Source organism: Dioszegia hungarica (genome assembly GCF_025882075.1).
Source record: "Dioszegia hungarica strain PDD-24b-2 chromosome Unknown MKK02contig_25, whole genome shotgun sequence".
NCBI lineage: Eukaryota > Fungi > Basidiomycota > Tremellomycetes > Tremellales > Bulleribasidiaceae > Dioszegia > Dioszegia hungarica.
In genome coordinates this window covers 1,223,133-1,237,455 of record NW_026515779.1, presented here as the reverse complement: position 1 = coordinate 1,237,455, position 14,323 = coordinate 1,223,133, and the positions used below count along the sequence as shown (strand labels likewise).

The 14,323-nt window shown below is 57.6% G+C and overlaps 5 protein-coding genes across 5 annotated transcripts; 2 read left to right on the top strand and 3 right to left on the bottom strand.

The window, feature by feature from the left end:
* Positions 1–415: 415 nt before the first annotated feature.
* Positions 416–2,520, top strand: MKK02DRAFT_40972 (uncharacterized protein; the record flags this gene model as incomplete). Its single annotated transcript, XM_053091359.1, has 4 exons — positions 416–854; positions 905–991; positions 1,035–1,094; positions 1,139–2,520. 4 exons carry the CDS (start codon positions 416–418, stop codon positions 2,518–2,520), a joined length of 1,968 nt encoding a protein of 655 aa, XP_052942442.1.
* Positions 2,521–2,940: 420 nt separating this feature from the next.
* On the bottom strand, positions 2,941–4,849 carry MKK02DRAFT_30422 (uncharacterized protein; the record flags this gene model as incomplete). The annotated part of the gene is made up of 3 exons (XM_053088038.1): positions 2,941–3,526; positions 3,913–4,084; positions 4,138–4,849. 3 exons carry the CDS (start codon positions 4,847–4,849, stop codon positions 2,941–2,943), a joined length of 1,470 nt encoding a protein of 489 aa, XP_052942441.1.
* A 1,792-nt stretch (positions 4,850–6,641) lies between these two features.
* On the bottom strand, positions 6,642–8,211 carry MKK02DRAFT_20084 (peptidase family M48-domain-containing protein; the record flags this gene model as incomplete). Its single annotated transcript, XM_053086192.1, has 9 exons — positions 6,642–6,744; positions 6,793–6,825; positions 6,884–6,943; positions 6,992–7,074; positions 7,136–7,173; positions 7,226–7,367; positions 7,425–7,703; positions 7,759–7,825; positions 7,874–8,211. 9 exons carry the CDS (start codon positions 8,209–8,211, stop codon positions 6,642–6,644), a joined length of 1,143 nt encoding a protein of 380 aa, XP_052942440.1.
* A 307-nt stretch (positions 8,212–8,518) lies between these two features.
* Positions 8,519–10,522, top strand: MKK02DRAFT_20430 (uncharacterized protein; the record flags this gene model as incomplete). The annotated part of the gene is made up of 8 exons (XM_053086255.1): positions 8,519–8,650; positions 8,785–9,075; positions 9,241–9,332; positions 9,413–9,511; positions 9,563–9,631; positions 9,698–9,790; positions 9,856–9,949; positions 10,154–10,522. 8 exons carry the CDS (start codon positions 8,519–8,521, stop codon positions 10,520–10,522), a joined length of 1,239 nt encoding a protein of 412 aa, XP_052942439.1.
* Positions 10,523–10,782: 260 nt separating this feature from the next.
* MKK02DRAFT_35445 (uncharacterized protein) lies at positions 10,783–12,863 on the bottom strand (the record flags this gene model as incomplete). The annotated part of the gene is made up of 7 exons (XM_053089177.1): positions 10,783–11,019; positions 11,101–11,607; positions 11,658–11,788; positions 11,838–11,931; positions 11,993–12,199; positions 12,259–12,384; positions 12,435–12,863. The coding sequence occupies 7 exons, from the start codon at positions 12,861–12,863 to the stop codon at positions 10,783–10,785; spliced, it is 1,731 nt and encodes a 576-aa protein (XP_052942438.1).
* Positions 12,864–14,323: the final 1,460 nt, after the last annotated feature.

The window sequence follows — 14,323 nt, the reverse complement described above, 5'->3', positions numbered from 1 at the left end:
GCCGGGATTGGCTGGTCCGAGCGCGACTCGGCAATAATCGCGTCATGTCCGAATAGGAACGCGAGCTGTTGACAAGCTCGGCTTCCATTCCACTCATATCATATCATCGCATCTCTTCATTGACAGCTCACGCATACACATACACCTACCCTGCGCAGGCCATCACCCTTAGCCAGCGACCATACCGTCCGCCAGCAGCACAAAGCTGGCTAGCCCACCCCGGTCCAGATCCATCTCACGCTCGGCGCTCGGTTCAGCCTCGTGCCTGTCGATCAGTGCTCGCTTTACATAGCCATACCGACAATCCCCTCATCTTAGGGCGGCTCACACAAAGGACGCCCCGCCCCGCCCTACCTCTTGCTATATCTACCCCTATCACCTGACCAGCCCTTATCACTCTTGCCACCCACCTATCATGTCCGTCCCACTCCCATCCCCTTCAGCGCTCCAATCGCCCACCTCGGCCAAAGCTATCCCTCGTGGTCGACCTACGCCGACAAGTCTCGGGGCGGGGAACGAGTCCCACTCGCCAGCTTCGCCAGGTCAATCACCTGCCCAAGGTGGTCAGCTGAGGGGTTCGGGGAGCAGAGAGCGGCGAGGATCCCGGTCGGGGACAAGGCCGGGCTCGGCGGCGCTAGGTCAGAGTCCTGGGGATGGGGTCAATTGGAGAGAGAGGACCATGGGCGGAGGCCAAGGTCAGAAGAGTAAGGGGCCTGAACGGACAGTAGGGGGGTTCGGCAAGAAGGAGGTGCCTAGTCCGACGGCTGCGAGTGGGGGCGGAGCCAGCGCGATTCCAGGGAGTGCTGCGGCAGCTACAGAGTCGGCAGCGAAGAAGGCGCTGAGTGCGGAGAAGAGTGAGTCAACCACGGCGTTTATGATGAGGACGGTCGAGCTGATTAGGCAGCTGCTGCGCTTGCCCATGTGCCGTGTAGATTCTACAAGTCTGGGACGTGTACCGCTGGGGACAGCTGTCCGTTCTCGCACGAAGGAGGTGGGTCTTCTCAAAGCTCTGTTAGGATATAGCTGACAAACAGGTGGGAAGAAGGAGGTGTGCCAGTGGTTCTTGAAAGGAAACTGCAAGTTCGGTCACAAGTGTATGTCCTCATTTTGATACCCCTGGTCCGACGCTAACGATCAGGCGCGCTCGCCCATCTCAGACCTGGAGAGCCAATATCGATGGACCGTAAGAACAAGCGCGCGGCGCAGATGGATGCAAAGGCGGACCCCAAGCTAGAATCCAAAGACGAGAAACCGGCTCCTGGCCCGGCGCCTGAAGAAACACCCGCTGCTCCGGTGCCAATCCGCTCGGCTGCCTCGACTCATCAAACCCCTCCCACCACAATGCAGAGCCGAGGGACCGGCTCATCGCCTATGCGGGAGCCATACGGACCGCCATCAGCCATGGGCGCCGGTTCGCCATCTGGCGGCTTCATGGGTCGCAGTCCCGGCGCATTCGGAGCGAGTCCCAACCGCCCATCCCCACTATCCGCGTCCTTCTCGGCTCGTCTGACCGTTCCTGGGTCATTCGCGCTCAAGGGGTCGCCCACTACCGCGGTTCAGCCATTACGCCAACCCGCAACCGCCGGTCCCACATCCGGCTTCTCAGCCTCCCTCTCCCACTCCCCACTCACATCCGAGTACGCCAAGCCCCCTCTGTCCGCCTCGCTCGCCGACTCGTCCTACCTCCGCCGCTCAATCTGGGCACACTCTGAAAAGGCGGACGAGGTCCTCTCGCCCCGTCGACCTATCGCGCCAGCATCGGTCTCGCGGGCCCAGGCGGACGTATTCGACAATGATGATGATGACGACCATGGCGAAGATCTCATCCCCTCTTCCCTGTCAGATCTGCTTACGCCCATGGAGCGCGCACGGCGGAAGAGCAGGCGCGATAGTAATGACTACTTTGGCGCCAGTCCCGCGCGGTCCGGATCGCAAGTCTCGCCCAATCCCAGATGGCTCGGGGAACGCCTGGCCCAGTCTGCCAACGCCACCATGGGCCCGCCCAACTTCCTGCAGGGTCTGTGGTCGCCCACTGGCTCGGATGCCCGGCAGGGATCTACCGGATCGGGCAGTACAGCAGGGGGCGACTTCACTTTCGGACCCGCTACCGCTGCTCCTACCCCTAAACACTCGCTTCTATCGCAACAGCGCTCCCCTGTCTCTTCACTTCGTGCATCCTCCTGCTCCTCCAGCAGCACCAACTCTCGTCCCGCCGTCTCGGCACGAGGAATGGCCGGGGGTGCCGATGTCGACCTCACAACGCACCTCGTCCCTCCTCAATTCCCGCGCGTGGCGAATCCCTCGAGTCCCAGCGCGAGGGCATTATCGGAGCATGCGCCGGGCATGAGTCTGCCCGGTGGCGTGGCGGCTGGTATGAGCCGGCTACACCTGCAGGATGAAGCGGAGATGACGAGGAGTTCGCATAGAGGTGGATCGGGACATCGGCGGGAGGAGGAGAAGAGGGAGGAGGTGGATAAGGGGGAAGATAGGGAGGAGGTTATGTTTGCGATGGATGGATGAGGCGGATGATGGCGAATCCAGGTGTATGGCCAGGGTGATTATCGGGGTATGAGGCTTGGACCTTGGGTTTCAGATCTTGGAAGGTGGATCGCAAAGGATGGGTCGACGTCGTGCTGAGTTGGGGTGGGAGAAGTGTGTACATAAAAGAAGGGCCAAGAAAACAGGTCCGATCAGTGAGCAGTATAATTGTATGTGAACAGAGTGGAAGGACTGATCACAAGCTGGATGCTAACGCCATCACTTAGTACTGGACAGACCTGTGAGCTCATCCACGCACAGTGCTCGCCGAGTCACAACTCAGGATGCTGGAAGAGGATCGCAGGCTCGTGAATGACACTTGACAAGTCGATGTCATATTTCACCCTGTGCCTGTATATCTACACACTGTACTCGTACTGATCGTTCTCTCATCCGCGCTCATCACTCCTCCTGTATCGACTGCATCGTTGACGCTCTGCCGCTCTGAGCCGTCCTGCTCGACAACGCCTTGTCCAGGGGCCGCAAATCCGGCGGATTGTACACCGACACCTTGAGCCAGACCGGCACCTTCTTCTTGCCCTTGCGACCATCCGTCATTGAGCGCAGACAGGCACCATCAAGCTCGTACTCTGTCTTATCGGTGCGGACAAAATCATGGGAGAAGAGACTGACCTTTGACGCCTCGGCGGCGTCCAGGGCGGCGATGGCAAGCTCGGTGACCCATGCCTGCAGCTTGGGGATGTCTGACTTTGAATCGAGCTCGAAAGTGAGGGGCGTTTCGCTCCATTCGTCATATTCATCGCCTGCGCCACGTTGCACCACAGCACGCAGCCTGCGGTGTTCTCCCGTCCCGGACACCGCCAAGTCCAAGCTCAACGACCCGTCGTCGCTCTCGTTTTTTTCCGCCAGGATTCCGATGTTGACGATGAGCTGGCCTCGTTTGGCTGGAGAGCCGAGGGGACCGTAGAAAGTGCAGTGAGGATCTTGATCGTCGGATGGCTTCACCCAGGTGGGAATGGTGGATGTACTGGCTGACATGGTGTGGTTGTATGGATCCAAGTGCGTAATGGTATGGAGGGAGGAAGAGGGAGGGAAGAGACAGGATGGGGTCGCAGACTATTCCCAGGGCAACCGCCTGCTGCGCAACACGGAGAGACACCTCAAATTGTGCTGGTCCGTTCATGCTTGTAGCGCATGCTCCTTTCTGAGGTATGAATGCAAATCTGTGGTCGTGTGACCGCACTCAGCGTCTCCTTGACGTTTCAGCAGTGGAGACGAAGTACGAGACGACCGCACTGATATGATCGTGACGCGGCCATTTGCCTCTTAGGTGAAAGACGCGATCAGCATCAGACGGATCACAGTCCGGATCACGCGGTGCCTTGTCGCATCTCCAAAACATGCATCGCTCACTACCGCTCAGAAGACCGCCGGGGAACTTTCAACATCACCGTCGGATCTTGCATCGTAGAGTTCCACGACGCGTCCGATGAGGCAGACTCGCTACTCGAAGCTCGAGTGACCACGATGCTCGGTGGGGCGAAACTCTGGCCCTCGCACTCGAGCTTCTTCTTCCCGCGAACACCTGTATCAGCACTTGTGACCATGCGTCGCCAAATCGCGAAGGGGGATGGTAACCGTCAGGGAGGAGGGAGCTGTAATCCGCGTGCGTGACTTCATGGCCTGAGGTGGAAGTCGATGGACCAGCTGCGCTGGAAGATTCCGACGCGTCGTACACCGAGCTGTCGTACCGTGTGGGCGTGCCGAACCTCGTCAATTCCTGATCCTCTCCAATGATGGGTTCACCGGGATTCGACACTGTGAACCTCAACCACACCTCCTGCGTACCTCCTTCTCCGGCAGCGTACTCCTCCTTGAGCTCCATATCCGCAGGATCGATCTCGGTCGTCTCCCGAATGGTGAAAGACTTTGGCAGCAGCTTCTCTGTATCGCTGCTCGAGAGACCTTCCCACACAGACCGAGCGTAGTCCCTCATCCATTCGCTGGTCTCCCGCCTCCAGTCCTCATCCTTGCTCGCCTGATTGATGTCTAACCTCTCCCCACTCCCGCTGTGGACTGGCATGCTGACGCTGAGAGTCTTGACGTGTATATCTTCCCCGTCACCGTCACTGTCCTCATCTCGCTTGACGGTCAAGTATCGCCCGATGCTTGTAGTTGTAGATAGGTCAATCTCACGTGAGGCCGGATCTTCTTGGACGTTGGCGGTAGTCGGCGCCTTGATGGTGAGGAAGAGGGTGGCGGGATGAGTGTCTGTGCTGCCGTATAATTTACTGCGAATTCGGCTGTCCGAACACCGTTTCATCCACTTGTATTCACCGAGAGTATTCATGTATGTCGCACGGCGCCGCAGCGAGCAAGAGAGACGTCAGTATGATGTGAAGATGCGTAAGGGGATTTAGAGGGCGAAAAACGGGGATGAAGTGAGGAGCAGATGCCTCAGGCGGGTCGGGACGTCAGTAGCCCTAAAGGCGATTCTCGCGCGGAGTATGAACTCAGGAAGGCGCTCGAAGCCCCCAGCTCAAGCTGGCGATCTCGAAGATCCTTTGTGCCACCGCAGTAGGCTTGACTCAGCAGACAAGGCAGAGCATGAGGCGCGGAGGCCCGCCGATTTGATCGCTCAGTAGAGCTGCATGAATGCTTCGGCGAATCTGCTCATGGATCCCCTGGCACTGTGGTAGCCACATTGTGTCAGCGACACGGAGACCTGTATCGCTTCCTGTCAAAGGTCAGAGCGGAGAGACCTTCGGCACCCTAAGTCGTGCATACCAGCTTCAGCCTGATCAGTACATCCACGTTCAAATCAAGGTGACAACGCCTTCCCCCGCAGTCGATCCAGGGAGGCCGGTGGATCGCGACCCCTAGCTGATCGCCTAAGTCTGGCCAGCGCCTCCCTCGATTCCCTTCCACTCGTCCCCGCCGGTCGATTCTGCTGTTGGATTGGAGGGATTGTGTGCCCCGAACTCCAGCCATACCGCCTCGCCGAGTGATGAAGCTTCTCCGGTTCCACTGAGTCGAGCCCCCAGGAACTCAAACACCGTCTTGTCAGTGAACTGGAAACCCTTCATGCGATCTTCGGGATCCATGTTGGATAACTGACCCGCCTCGGCGGCTTTGCGCATCGTGGACTTGACAAAATCGGTCGTCCATCTCTCGCTCGGAGCAATCGCGTACCCGAGTCTCCGGTCGTTGAATGATCCGTCCACCGCCGCCATGCTGTTCGCCACGAAGAAAGGACGGCGTTGGGTATTGAGGCTGATGCCACCCTCTTTTGGGCTTGAGTCGTAATTCAGATCGATGAGCAGCCATGTCTCTCCCAGCCTGGTGGCTTCGACCTGGACGTCGAGCAAGAGCTCTCCCGGTCCTCCTCCAGCGGGTGGTCGTTGCAATATGCGACACAGATCTTTTCGTCTGATGAAGCCCACATGTAGCTGCGCGATTCGTCTTCCGAGTCTGACGCTTCATCATCGCCACTGTCAGACGCATGGGTGTCAGACGAAGCTTGAGTAGCCGTCAGCATGATAGGAGAGTAGGCGGAGATGAGAAGAGAGCCGGGACGATAATGTAGTAGGGTAGTGGCTGTACATCACACATGCTGGAAGGTCGTCAGCGGGACTAGCTGGGGCTAGAAGGGCGGGGCTGCGTTGGCACACCATGTATCGGCTTCCTTTGATATACCCCTGGCGCCGTGCCCTTTGTCCCAAAAGCTAGCGCTACCCGTATCAGTAGTAAGCGGGCTGGGATAAGGAGATAAGAGAAGACATGTTTGACAGTCATTGATCGGACCTGATCCGACACGTCTGGGCGGTCGGTGGTCCAATTGTCGAGCGACCAGTCGGGGCGGAGCGGGTCATACCCAGAGATGCGAGACGCTGCATGCCGTGTCATCTCCAAGACGACCCAATACTGCTGGTCGACAGCGAATCCAAGAACCCTCCAAACTGACCATATTGCTGTGCGGTATTCCCACATGCGCTCGCAGCGCGTATCTGCTGTGCCTGGATTTGTCAGGTGGCGTCCACCAACTACATCTCGGCCAAAAAAGATGCAACTGACCTCTGGGAGCCAAGCAGTCAATTGCTAGACCCGTCAGCTAGGTCTCGGTACGCGTTGTATCGAACCTTCTAGCTCACCTTTATCCGCTTTGCGTTAGCCGGGTGAGTTGATAAGAAGTCGACATTCATGCTCTTGCCACCACCTTCGGACTGTGACATCCGTTCCCACATCCTGCAACTGATCAGTTTGACCAGCGATTCTGAAGAGGAGCCAGCTGACTTTGTTGACTCGGACGGATCAAAACAAGCTTTACTGTCGGCGTCAGCTCGTAACCAGACTCAAGAACTTCTGGAGGACAGATGAAGCTCACGACATCAAGCGAAGACCGATGTAGTCCGCCTCAGACTCTGACTTTCGCGAATTTGGTAGTCTGGAAGGATCAGCTAATGCCCATAAAACCAAGAGCAAGTCAGCTTACTGATACAAGAAGGTCAAAAGAATACGCGATATCCCGACATCAAGACCCAGAGACTCGAGCAGAAATCCGATCCCGAAGAGCACCTACGTCGTCAGCCACGTCTCGCATGAAGAGTGGCGGATCTGAAACAAGCGGAACACATACCTTCATCGAGCTCATGCGTTCAGCAGGATGTCTCGCCACTGACAGATATCAGCTGATGCGTCTTGTCGCCTCGGGCGCTCTCTAGCTCACCCTGATGTGCGATCTCGTGTCCGAGTACGGTCGCGAGCCCGTCGTCGTTGGCGCTGACGGGCAAGATCCCGGTAAAGACGAAGATCTTGCCTCCGGGGAGGACGAAGGCATTCTTCACGCTCTTGTCATCCACCACATACACCTATCGTATCAGCTATACACTCTGCACATAGGGCCACAACCAGAGCGGGCAGCTCACCTCCCACTCCGTCTCCTTCCCCTCCCGCACCGCATTCCCCTCCGACCCCCCAAAGAGCACCTCCCCCACGTCGAGCCCACCTATCTCTCCCCCTCCACCGAAGGACGGTACTTTCCCCTCCACGGCGCCGAGCTCTGTCCCGCTCTTGACCCGCCCGAGACCGGAGGACTCGATGATCCGGCTTGCTATTGCGCGGACGCGCTTTGAGGAGGGATGCGAGGGCGGGAGGAGGTTGGTCGAGTACTCGGAGAGCGTTTGCAGTTGGGTCTGATAGCCCATCTGCGGTGTCAGCTGGGTCCGAGCGATCGAAGCTGCGATCGAAGAGGCAGCCTACCTCTCGTTCTTGCGCTTCGCTGACGTCGATGAAGCGTAATCTACCAGTCTCCGCTACTCGCTCCAGGCTGGTTGGTCAGCTCAGAAGCACCACTATGCAGCTTGAATTAGCTCACTGGACAACATAGTACACCACCGCCCCGCCCACTCCAATCCCGTAGATCCATACCGCCCGATCCCCGCCTAACCGTCTCTTCAGATACCCCCCAAAGTCTGGCCGCCCCCGTGGCCCACCAGAGCCTCCAGACGGTCCAGGTGGAGGTGTGCGATACGGCGAGTTGAAGCGCTCATATTGCGCCGAAGAGCGGGAGGTGGCGTGGAAGCCTCGGTACGCAGTCGGGGGGAGGACAGGTGGACGAGCTACGGGGAGGGATAGGCGGGCAGCTGGAGCGATGGGTTGGCGCTCGAGCAGCTTGATAGCCTGCTTGGCTGATGATGCGGTACTTCGGAACATCTTCACTTTAAGTACTGGATGTTCGTAAGATAGTCAGTAGTCACTTGTCGGAGGCAAGGTGAGAGGCGAAAGATTATGCTCGTCGTTCCTCTCGGCGCCAGCTCGCTGATCAGCTCAGCCGGACCAGTACGTCATCGCTCGCATGCCTAAGCTTGCATGCCTAAATTGTGGTCCGCCTTGGCTGTAAATAGGCGCGCCGCATCACCACTGACGCACCAGCGACCAGCAGTCCAAGCTCAGCTCAAGCTCAGCTCATTCCACTCCATTCATACACCTCTATCCTACCTCACAAGGTAACACCGACAGCATGCCCTCCGACCTCTCATACTGGCTCATATCCGCCCCACTCAAAGATGGGGACCCGAGTGTCATGCTCGAAGAGGTACAGCGGGCGCTCCCGGGCGTACCTGTTGGAGGTTGGGAGATCCCAGAGCTGAAGGTGGGTCATTGGGACTGAGCCGCCATATAAGCCCAGTCACTGGGCTTACCTTCCACCCCAGAAGTGGAGGGAGACTGTACCAGCTACCACCCTCTCTAAGGCCATCACGCCAAGAGCCGTAGCTGACATACCAGACCGGCACCCTCTCCGCCCTCCTCACCCTCTCCGACAACCTCCCAAAGCTCGATACGCAGTTCACAGCTACCGTTACAAAGTGCCACGACACGCTCCGGTCACTTGTATCGGATCCCAGGGAGCTATCGCAGCATACCCGAGTGAATGACCGGCCGGCGGACGAGTATGTGTTGCCAGAAGGACCAGGGGGGAGTGCGACGTTGGGACAGGGTGGGGGATTGTGGAGGTGGGATGCGGGAAGGTGGGGGACGGGAGGGAAGGTCGGGGAGGTGTTGGAAGCGCTGACTACGGTGAGTCTAGCGTCAGTGGGCATAGGAAGAGCAGAGGAGAAGCCGAGAGGGTGAGGAGGCAGAAGATGCAGCAGGAAGGGAGGTCATCCCCATGATCGGTGGACGGATGTATCAGCTGGAGGGATAGCAGCGACGCTTGCGCGCACCGGAAGCTGATACTATCAGGAAATGACGTCCATCGACCAGCAACAGAAACAGCGGACACAATCATACAACCTCGCAAAAGGCGGATTGACCAATATACAGCGAAAGAGAACGTGCGTAACCCCATGTCTCGCTCCACCTTCAGCTGCCGCGTCCCTATTCGATACACAGGGCATGAAGCTGATGTTTACAGAGGGAACCTGTCCCAAAGATCTTTGCTGGACGTAGTGAGCAAAGGCGACCTCGTTGAGAACTCGGAGTTCTTAGAAACGTTATTGGTAGCTGTACCAAAGTGAGCTGCTCCACCCGCTCTGATGGCTGCAGGAGACAGCTAACGGCCTAGAAACATCGTCAAGGACTGGGAGGTCAAGTATGAAAGATTGACGAGTATGGTCGTCCCCCGAAGTTCTCAGTAAGTCTGCGTCACAGCTGAGCTCCTCCCGAGACCCGATCGGCGGACATTAGCTGAGCCCTGTAGGCAAATAGCAGCAGACGATGAATATGTCTTACAGACAGTCACGGTGTTCAAGAAGGTCCGGGATGAGTATGTGCACAAGTGCCGGGAGAACAAGTGAGCTACCTACCCCTTAACCGCGTGCAAGACAGAGGTAGCGGGACCGCAGCTGATCAGCCCAGATTCATCGTGCGGGATTTCAAGTGGGATGATGAGGCGTATGAGAAGCAGCAGCAGGAATTGGCGGATCTGGAAGTGGAGGAGAAGGAGCTCTGGGTGAGTGCACAGTACTGGATGAGATTGGAGTAGTCAGTGTGGAGAAGGAGGAGAATGGGAGAGGCGCGCAGTGTGATGCTTCTCGTGTCGGTGGATCTTGCCGAGCGTGAAAAACACGGACTCGCCTGGGGGACGCAGTTATCCTCCCCAACCTCCCATCCCCCCTTTCAACCTCTTCCCCCTCGGCATAAGCTAACATCCCAGACCGACCTCCTCAAACTGACCCGTATAAACTTCTCCGAATCCTACCAACTCCTATGCCACCTCAAGACCGTCCGCCTCTTTATCGAGTCGGTCCTCCGCTACGGCCTCCCCGCCGACTACGCGGGCGTCGTCGTCCGCCCCGACGCCTCCAAATCCGGCATGGCGGGCAAAACGCTCAAAGCGCTCGGCAACCACTTTCATTATCTCGCGGGTGCGTCCAAGGCGCCCGAGCGTAAGAAGGGCAAGGGCGGTGCGGGCGCGAGCGGGAATGATGGAGAGGTCGGTGGAGAGTGGGCGGGAGTTATGGAGATGGAGTACTTTGACTTTGTGCTGTTTGAGGTGCCGATGGTTCTTGCCGAGACGAAGTAGGCGGGAGGGGCGGAGATGGAGGTAGAGGATTGTAGATGACTGGACTTATGAGATGGATTGTTCGATACCCGGTGCAGAGCTGCTGGGAAGACCGTCAAGATCAGTCCGCTAGAAGAAGCAAAGATAGAGTGACCTGACCTGCTCTGACTTGATTACTGACTATTCTTCCATGATCTACCTTGTATCTATCTATATATTCTGCCTCCCACCTCCCATCCTCTCGTTCCGCACATCTCTTTCCACCCTCATCACTACACCGCCTACTCAGCCATCTTCCTCCTCAAATACGCCACCACCTCGCTCACATTAACCTCCTCCCCCCTCTCATCCGCGACCGCCCCACCCTCCACCGCCTCTTTCCCCACCTGCTTCTTAATCCTCACCGTCCCCTTCTCGAGCTCCGCCGGCGCCAGGATAGCGACGAATGGGATCTGATCATCGTCGGCTGCTTTCCACTGTGCGGGCGGCTTGGGCTTGGTTTTGTACATGAACTCGGCCTGGGTGTCAGCTCCTATTCTCGCTACGCGCAGACGACAGGTACAGGCAGTGTACTAGCAAGAGTAAGAGAAATAACCCACCTTGATCCCATTATCCCTCAACATCTTTGTGAACCCCATACGCTCCTTAACAAGCCCCCCGCCCAACGCCAACACATACACCTCCGTCTCTTTCCCGCTCTTTTTGCCGGCCGTCCCCTCCTTGGCCTCCCTTGCTCGCCGCTTCATCTCCATAATACTGTATATCCGCTCGACGCCAAATGAGATCCCGACGCAGGGGACGGGATCGGCCTTGCGCCCCGCTGAGGCGGAGAACATACCGACCAGGTTGTCGTAGCGTCCCCCGGCGGCTATAGAGCCGACGCCGACGGAGGTCTCGTCCGGTTCGCCGTCTGCCGGCACGGCACCGGAGCCAGCTGGCGGAGAAGTGGACGAGGACTTGGATTTGGAGGAAGAGGTGGCAGTGGTAGGGGGTGGGACGGACGGGACGGGGGATTTGGACGGAGGCGCAGAAGCCTCAGTGATGGCTTCGTAGATGATCCCGGTATAATAGTCGAGACCGCGCGCGAGGGACATGTCGAAGCTCATCTACAGGGTCAGATGATGTCTGTATCGCACCCCTAGACCGCCCAACTCACCTTGTCCAGCGCACCATACACCTCCAAATAGTCAAACAGCAACTTCATATCCTCCAGCCCTGCCTTGGCCGACTTGACACTCATCAGCCCATCGTCCGCTTCGAGCTTGGCGAGCACCTCTCGTCCGGGTCCTAAGGAATCAGCTCTGAGTCTCACGCGGTTCCAGCCATCATAGCTCACCTTTCCACCCGACATACTGCCCGATCTTATCGGCAACGACCTCGCTCAGTCCCTTTTCGGAAACCATCTCCCGCTTGACCTCTTCCCAGGATACCTGCCACGTCAGCTAGTTGCCTCCAATCTACACCTTGCAGTTTCTGTGGGGCATAACGCACCTTGTCCAGCTTATCGACCGCAGACGAGATCGCCCGAGTCTTGTCGGCCGGAACCCCCGCGTGCTCAAAGATCCCATCGAGGATTTTACGGTGGTTGAGCTTGACGGTGAACTCGCCGACGTCCAGAGCTGTCAGGGCCTCGACGACGAGCGAGAGGACTTCGGCGTCGGGGACCATGGAGTCGTATGTCCCTGCGATGTCAAAGTCCTGCTCATCAGCATCAAGCTCGAAGAGTTGAAGCTTTAGGTAATTAGAAGAGAACTCACGCATTGGTAGAACTCCCTCATGCGTCCTTTCGACATGACGGGCTGGTCTCGCCTGTAGACTTTTCCGATGTGGAATCGCTTCATTGAGACTACACCGTTCATCGCCAGGTACCTCGCGAATGGAACCTGCTCATCAGCTCCAACCCAGACACACAAGTAAAGGACTGCTAGCTCACCGTCAAGTCATATCGCAACGAACAAAGCTCCCCACCCTGATCCTGCAGATCATAAATCAATTTACTATCCTCCCCATACTTCCCCGCCAAAATCTCCCGGAGCTCAAATACGGGCGTATCAATCGTCGCGCCGCCATACTTGACAAAGATCCCTTCGAGCGTATTGAAGATCTTCTTGCGCATGAGCGTCGCAGCGGGGTCATGGTCTTTTGTCCCCTTGGGCACTTTGAGCTGGAAGCCTCCCTCCCCGCCCGCAGAAGGGGCGGCGAGGCCGGCAGCAGCGTCCGCCTTCTTCTGCTCGGCCACCTGGAGCTTGAGAGACTTCATCTCGTCGATCAGAGGCGTAGCATCCTGCTTCTGGACCTTGAGCTCCTTGATCTGCGATTGGAGCAGGGCGATGCGGTCGGTGATGGCGGTAGAGGAGGACATGGCGCGGACGAGGTTGAGGAGGAGCGGGCGGGCGCTATGGGGGCTTGTGTTCAGGGGGAGAAGTCTGGGTATGGAGCGGAGGAGCATACGCTCGTCGGCAGTAGGTCGGGTCGTGGGTGGAAGGATGGGGGGAAGAGAGGATATAAGGGGGGATGGTCGCCTTGCTCACGCCCGCTGAACTTGATCTGTCGAGTCGGAAATTATACTTCCGCTTGGTCGCCGGCAGCATGCAGCTGCCGGATCAAAATGCCTGTGAACATCTGTGATTTGTGACTTATTCCGGATGGCGACACCCTGGACATGAGGCTAGATTTTATCTGCTCCTTACCAGCTGTCCATCTGCCGTACGCATCGGAACGTTCAAAGCGACCGCCTCTTGGAGAGTCAACACACCCGTGATGAAGAAATGGCCGGGATTACCATCGGCCACACCTGGAGAGCCGAAGCCGCTGTCATGCTCAAACGCTGGAACCTGACATATCTGACCTTACTCATGTTTACTTACTCTATAATGACAGAAAACGACCAATACCGTCATCCCCGAGGCGCATTCTTCGCAGAAGTGGATGAGCAGATCTGCCCGACCCATCCTGATCCCCAGCCTACATTTGACAAAGCTAGCTCTTCGCTTACGATGCACCTCTTATCATCCCCGCCAAATCTAGCAGGTCGGAGGTAATCCTCACTCTACGCAAGAGCCTCGGTCAAATACGGCCTATTAGGGAGCGAGTCTCGGCGGGAAGGAGGAGATGGCGCGCACGAGAGAGAAGCGCGGATATGGGGACCATTGCTGCCTTCGGGAGTATCCGAGCGGTGACGTCGGGTGAGAGTCACAGAGCGGGGGGACTCCAGTGAGGAGATCAGCTGTGGATTGCCTGATGTCAGGCTAGCAGTGGCTGTCGGGTTTGAGGCGTCTTGGCTGCGGATGTTCGGGAACTCGGGGTACTGAGCAATAGCATCGTCCGAGTGGTCCAGGTGATCTCTCAGCCTTCTTGACGGGTTCACCCTGCAGATATCCGGCACAAGGTACTACACCAGCCAACACATCGGCTAGCAAGCTCTCCTCGGAGCCTTGTGCTTGGCCGTGGTCCTCTGGCCGTCCACAGCAAGTGATCTCCTCGCACCACGAATCTGGCACCGCATTCCTCATGCCGTAGATGTGTCAGCAAGCTGACGTGGTCTCACTCACCGCGAAACATAAAATCAACCGCGCACGTCCTTTGTTGCTTCCTCTTCTATACTTCTCGCAGCTACCTCTCAGCACCCTCTGCCACCTCCCAGCCTTATCGCCTACACGAGCCCATCAGTCGATTCGATCAAATTGCCTGAGGGCAGCGGTACATGTTCTCAAACGGGCTTTGTAGCACTCACAACTCGCACCGGTAAGCTGCCACCTTACTACACATTTTGATGGGAAAGACGAGAGCTGACGGATGATAGCGGAGTCAAGCACACTTCCG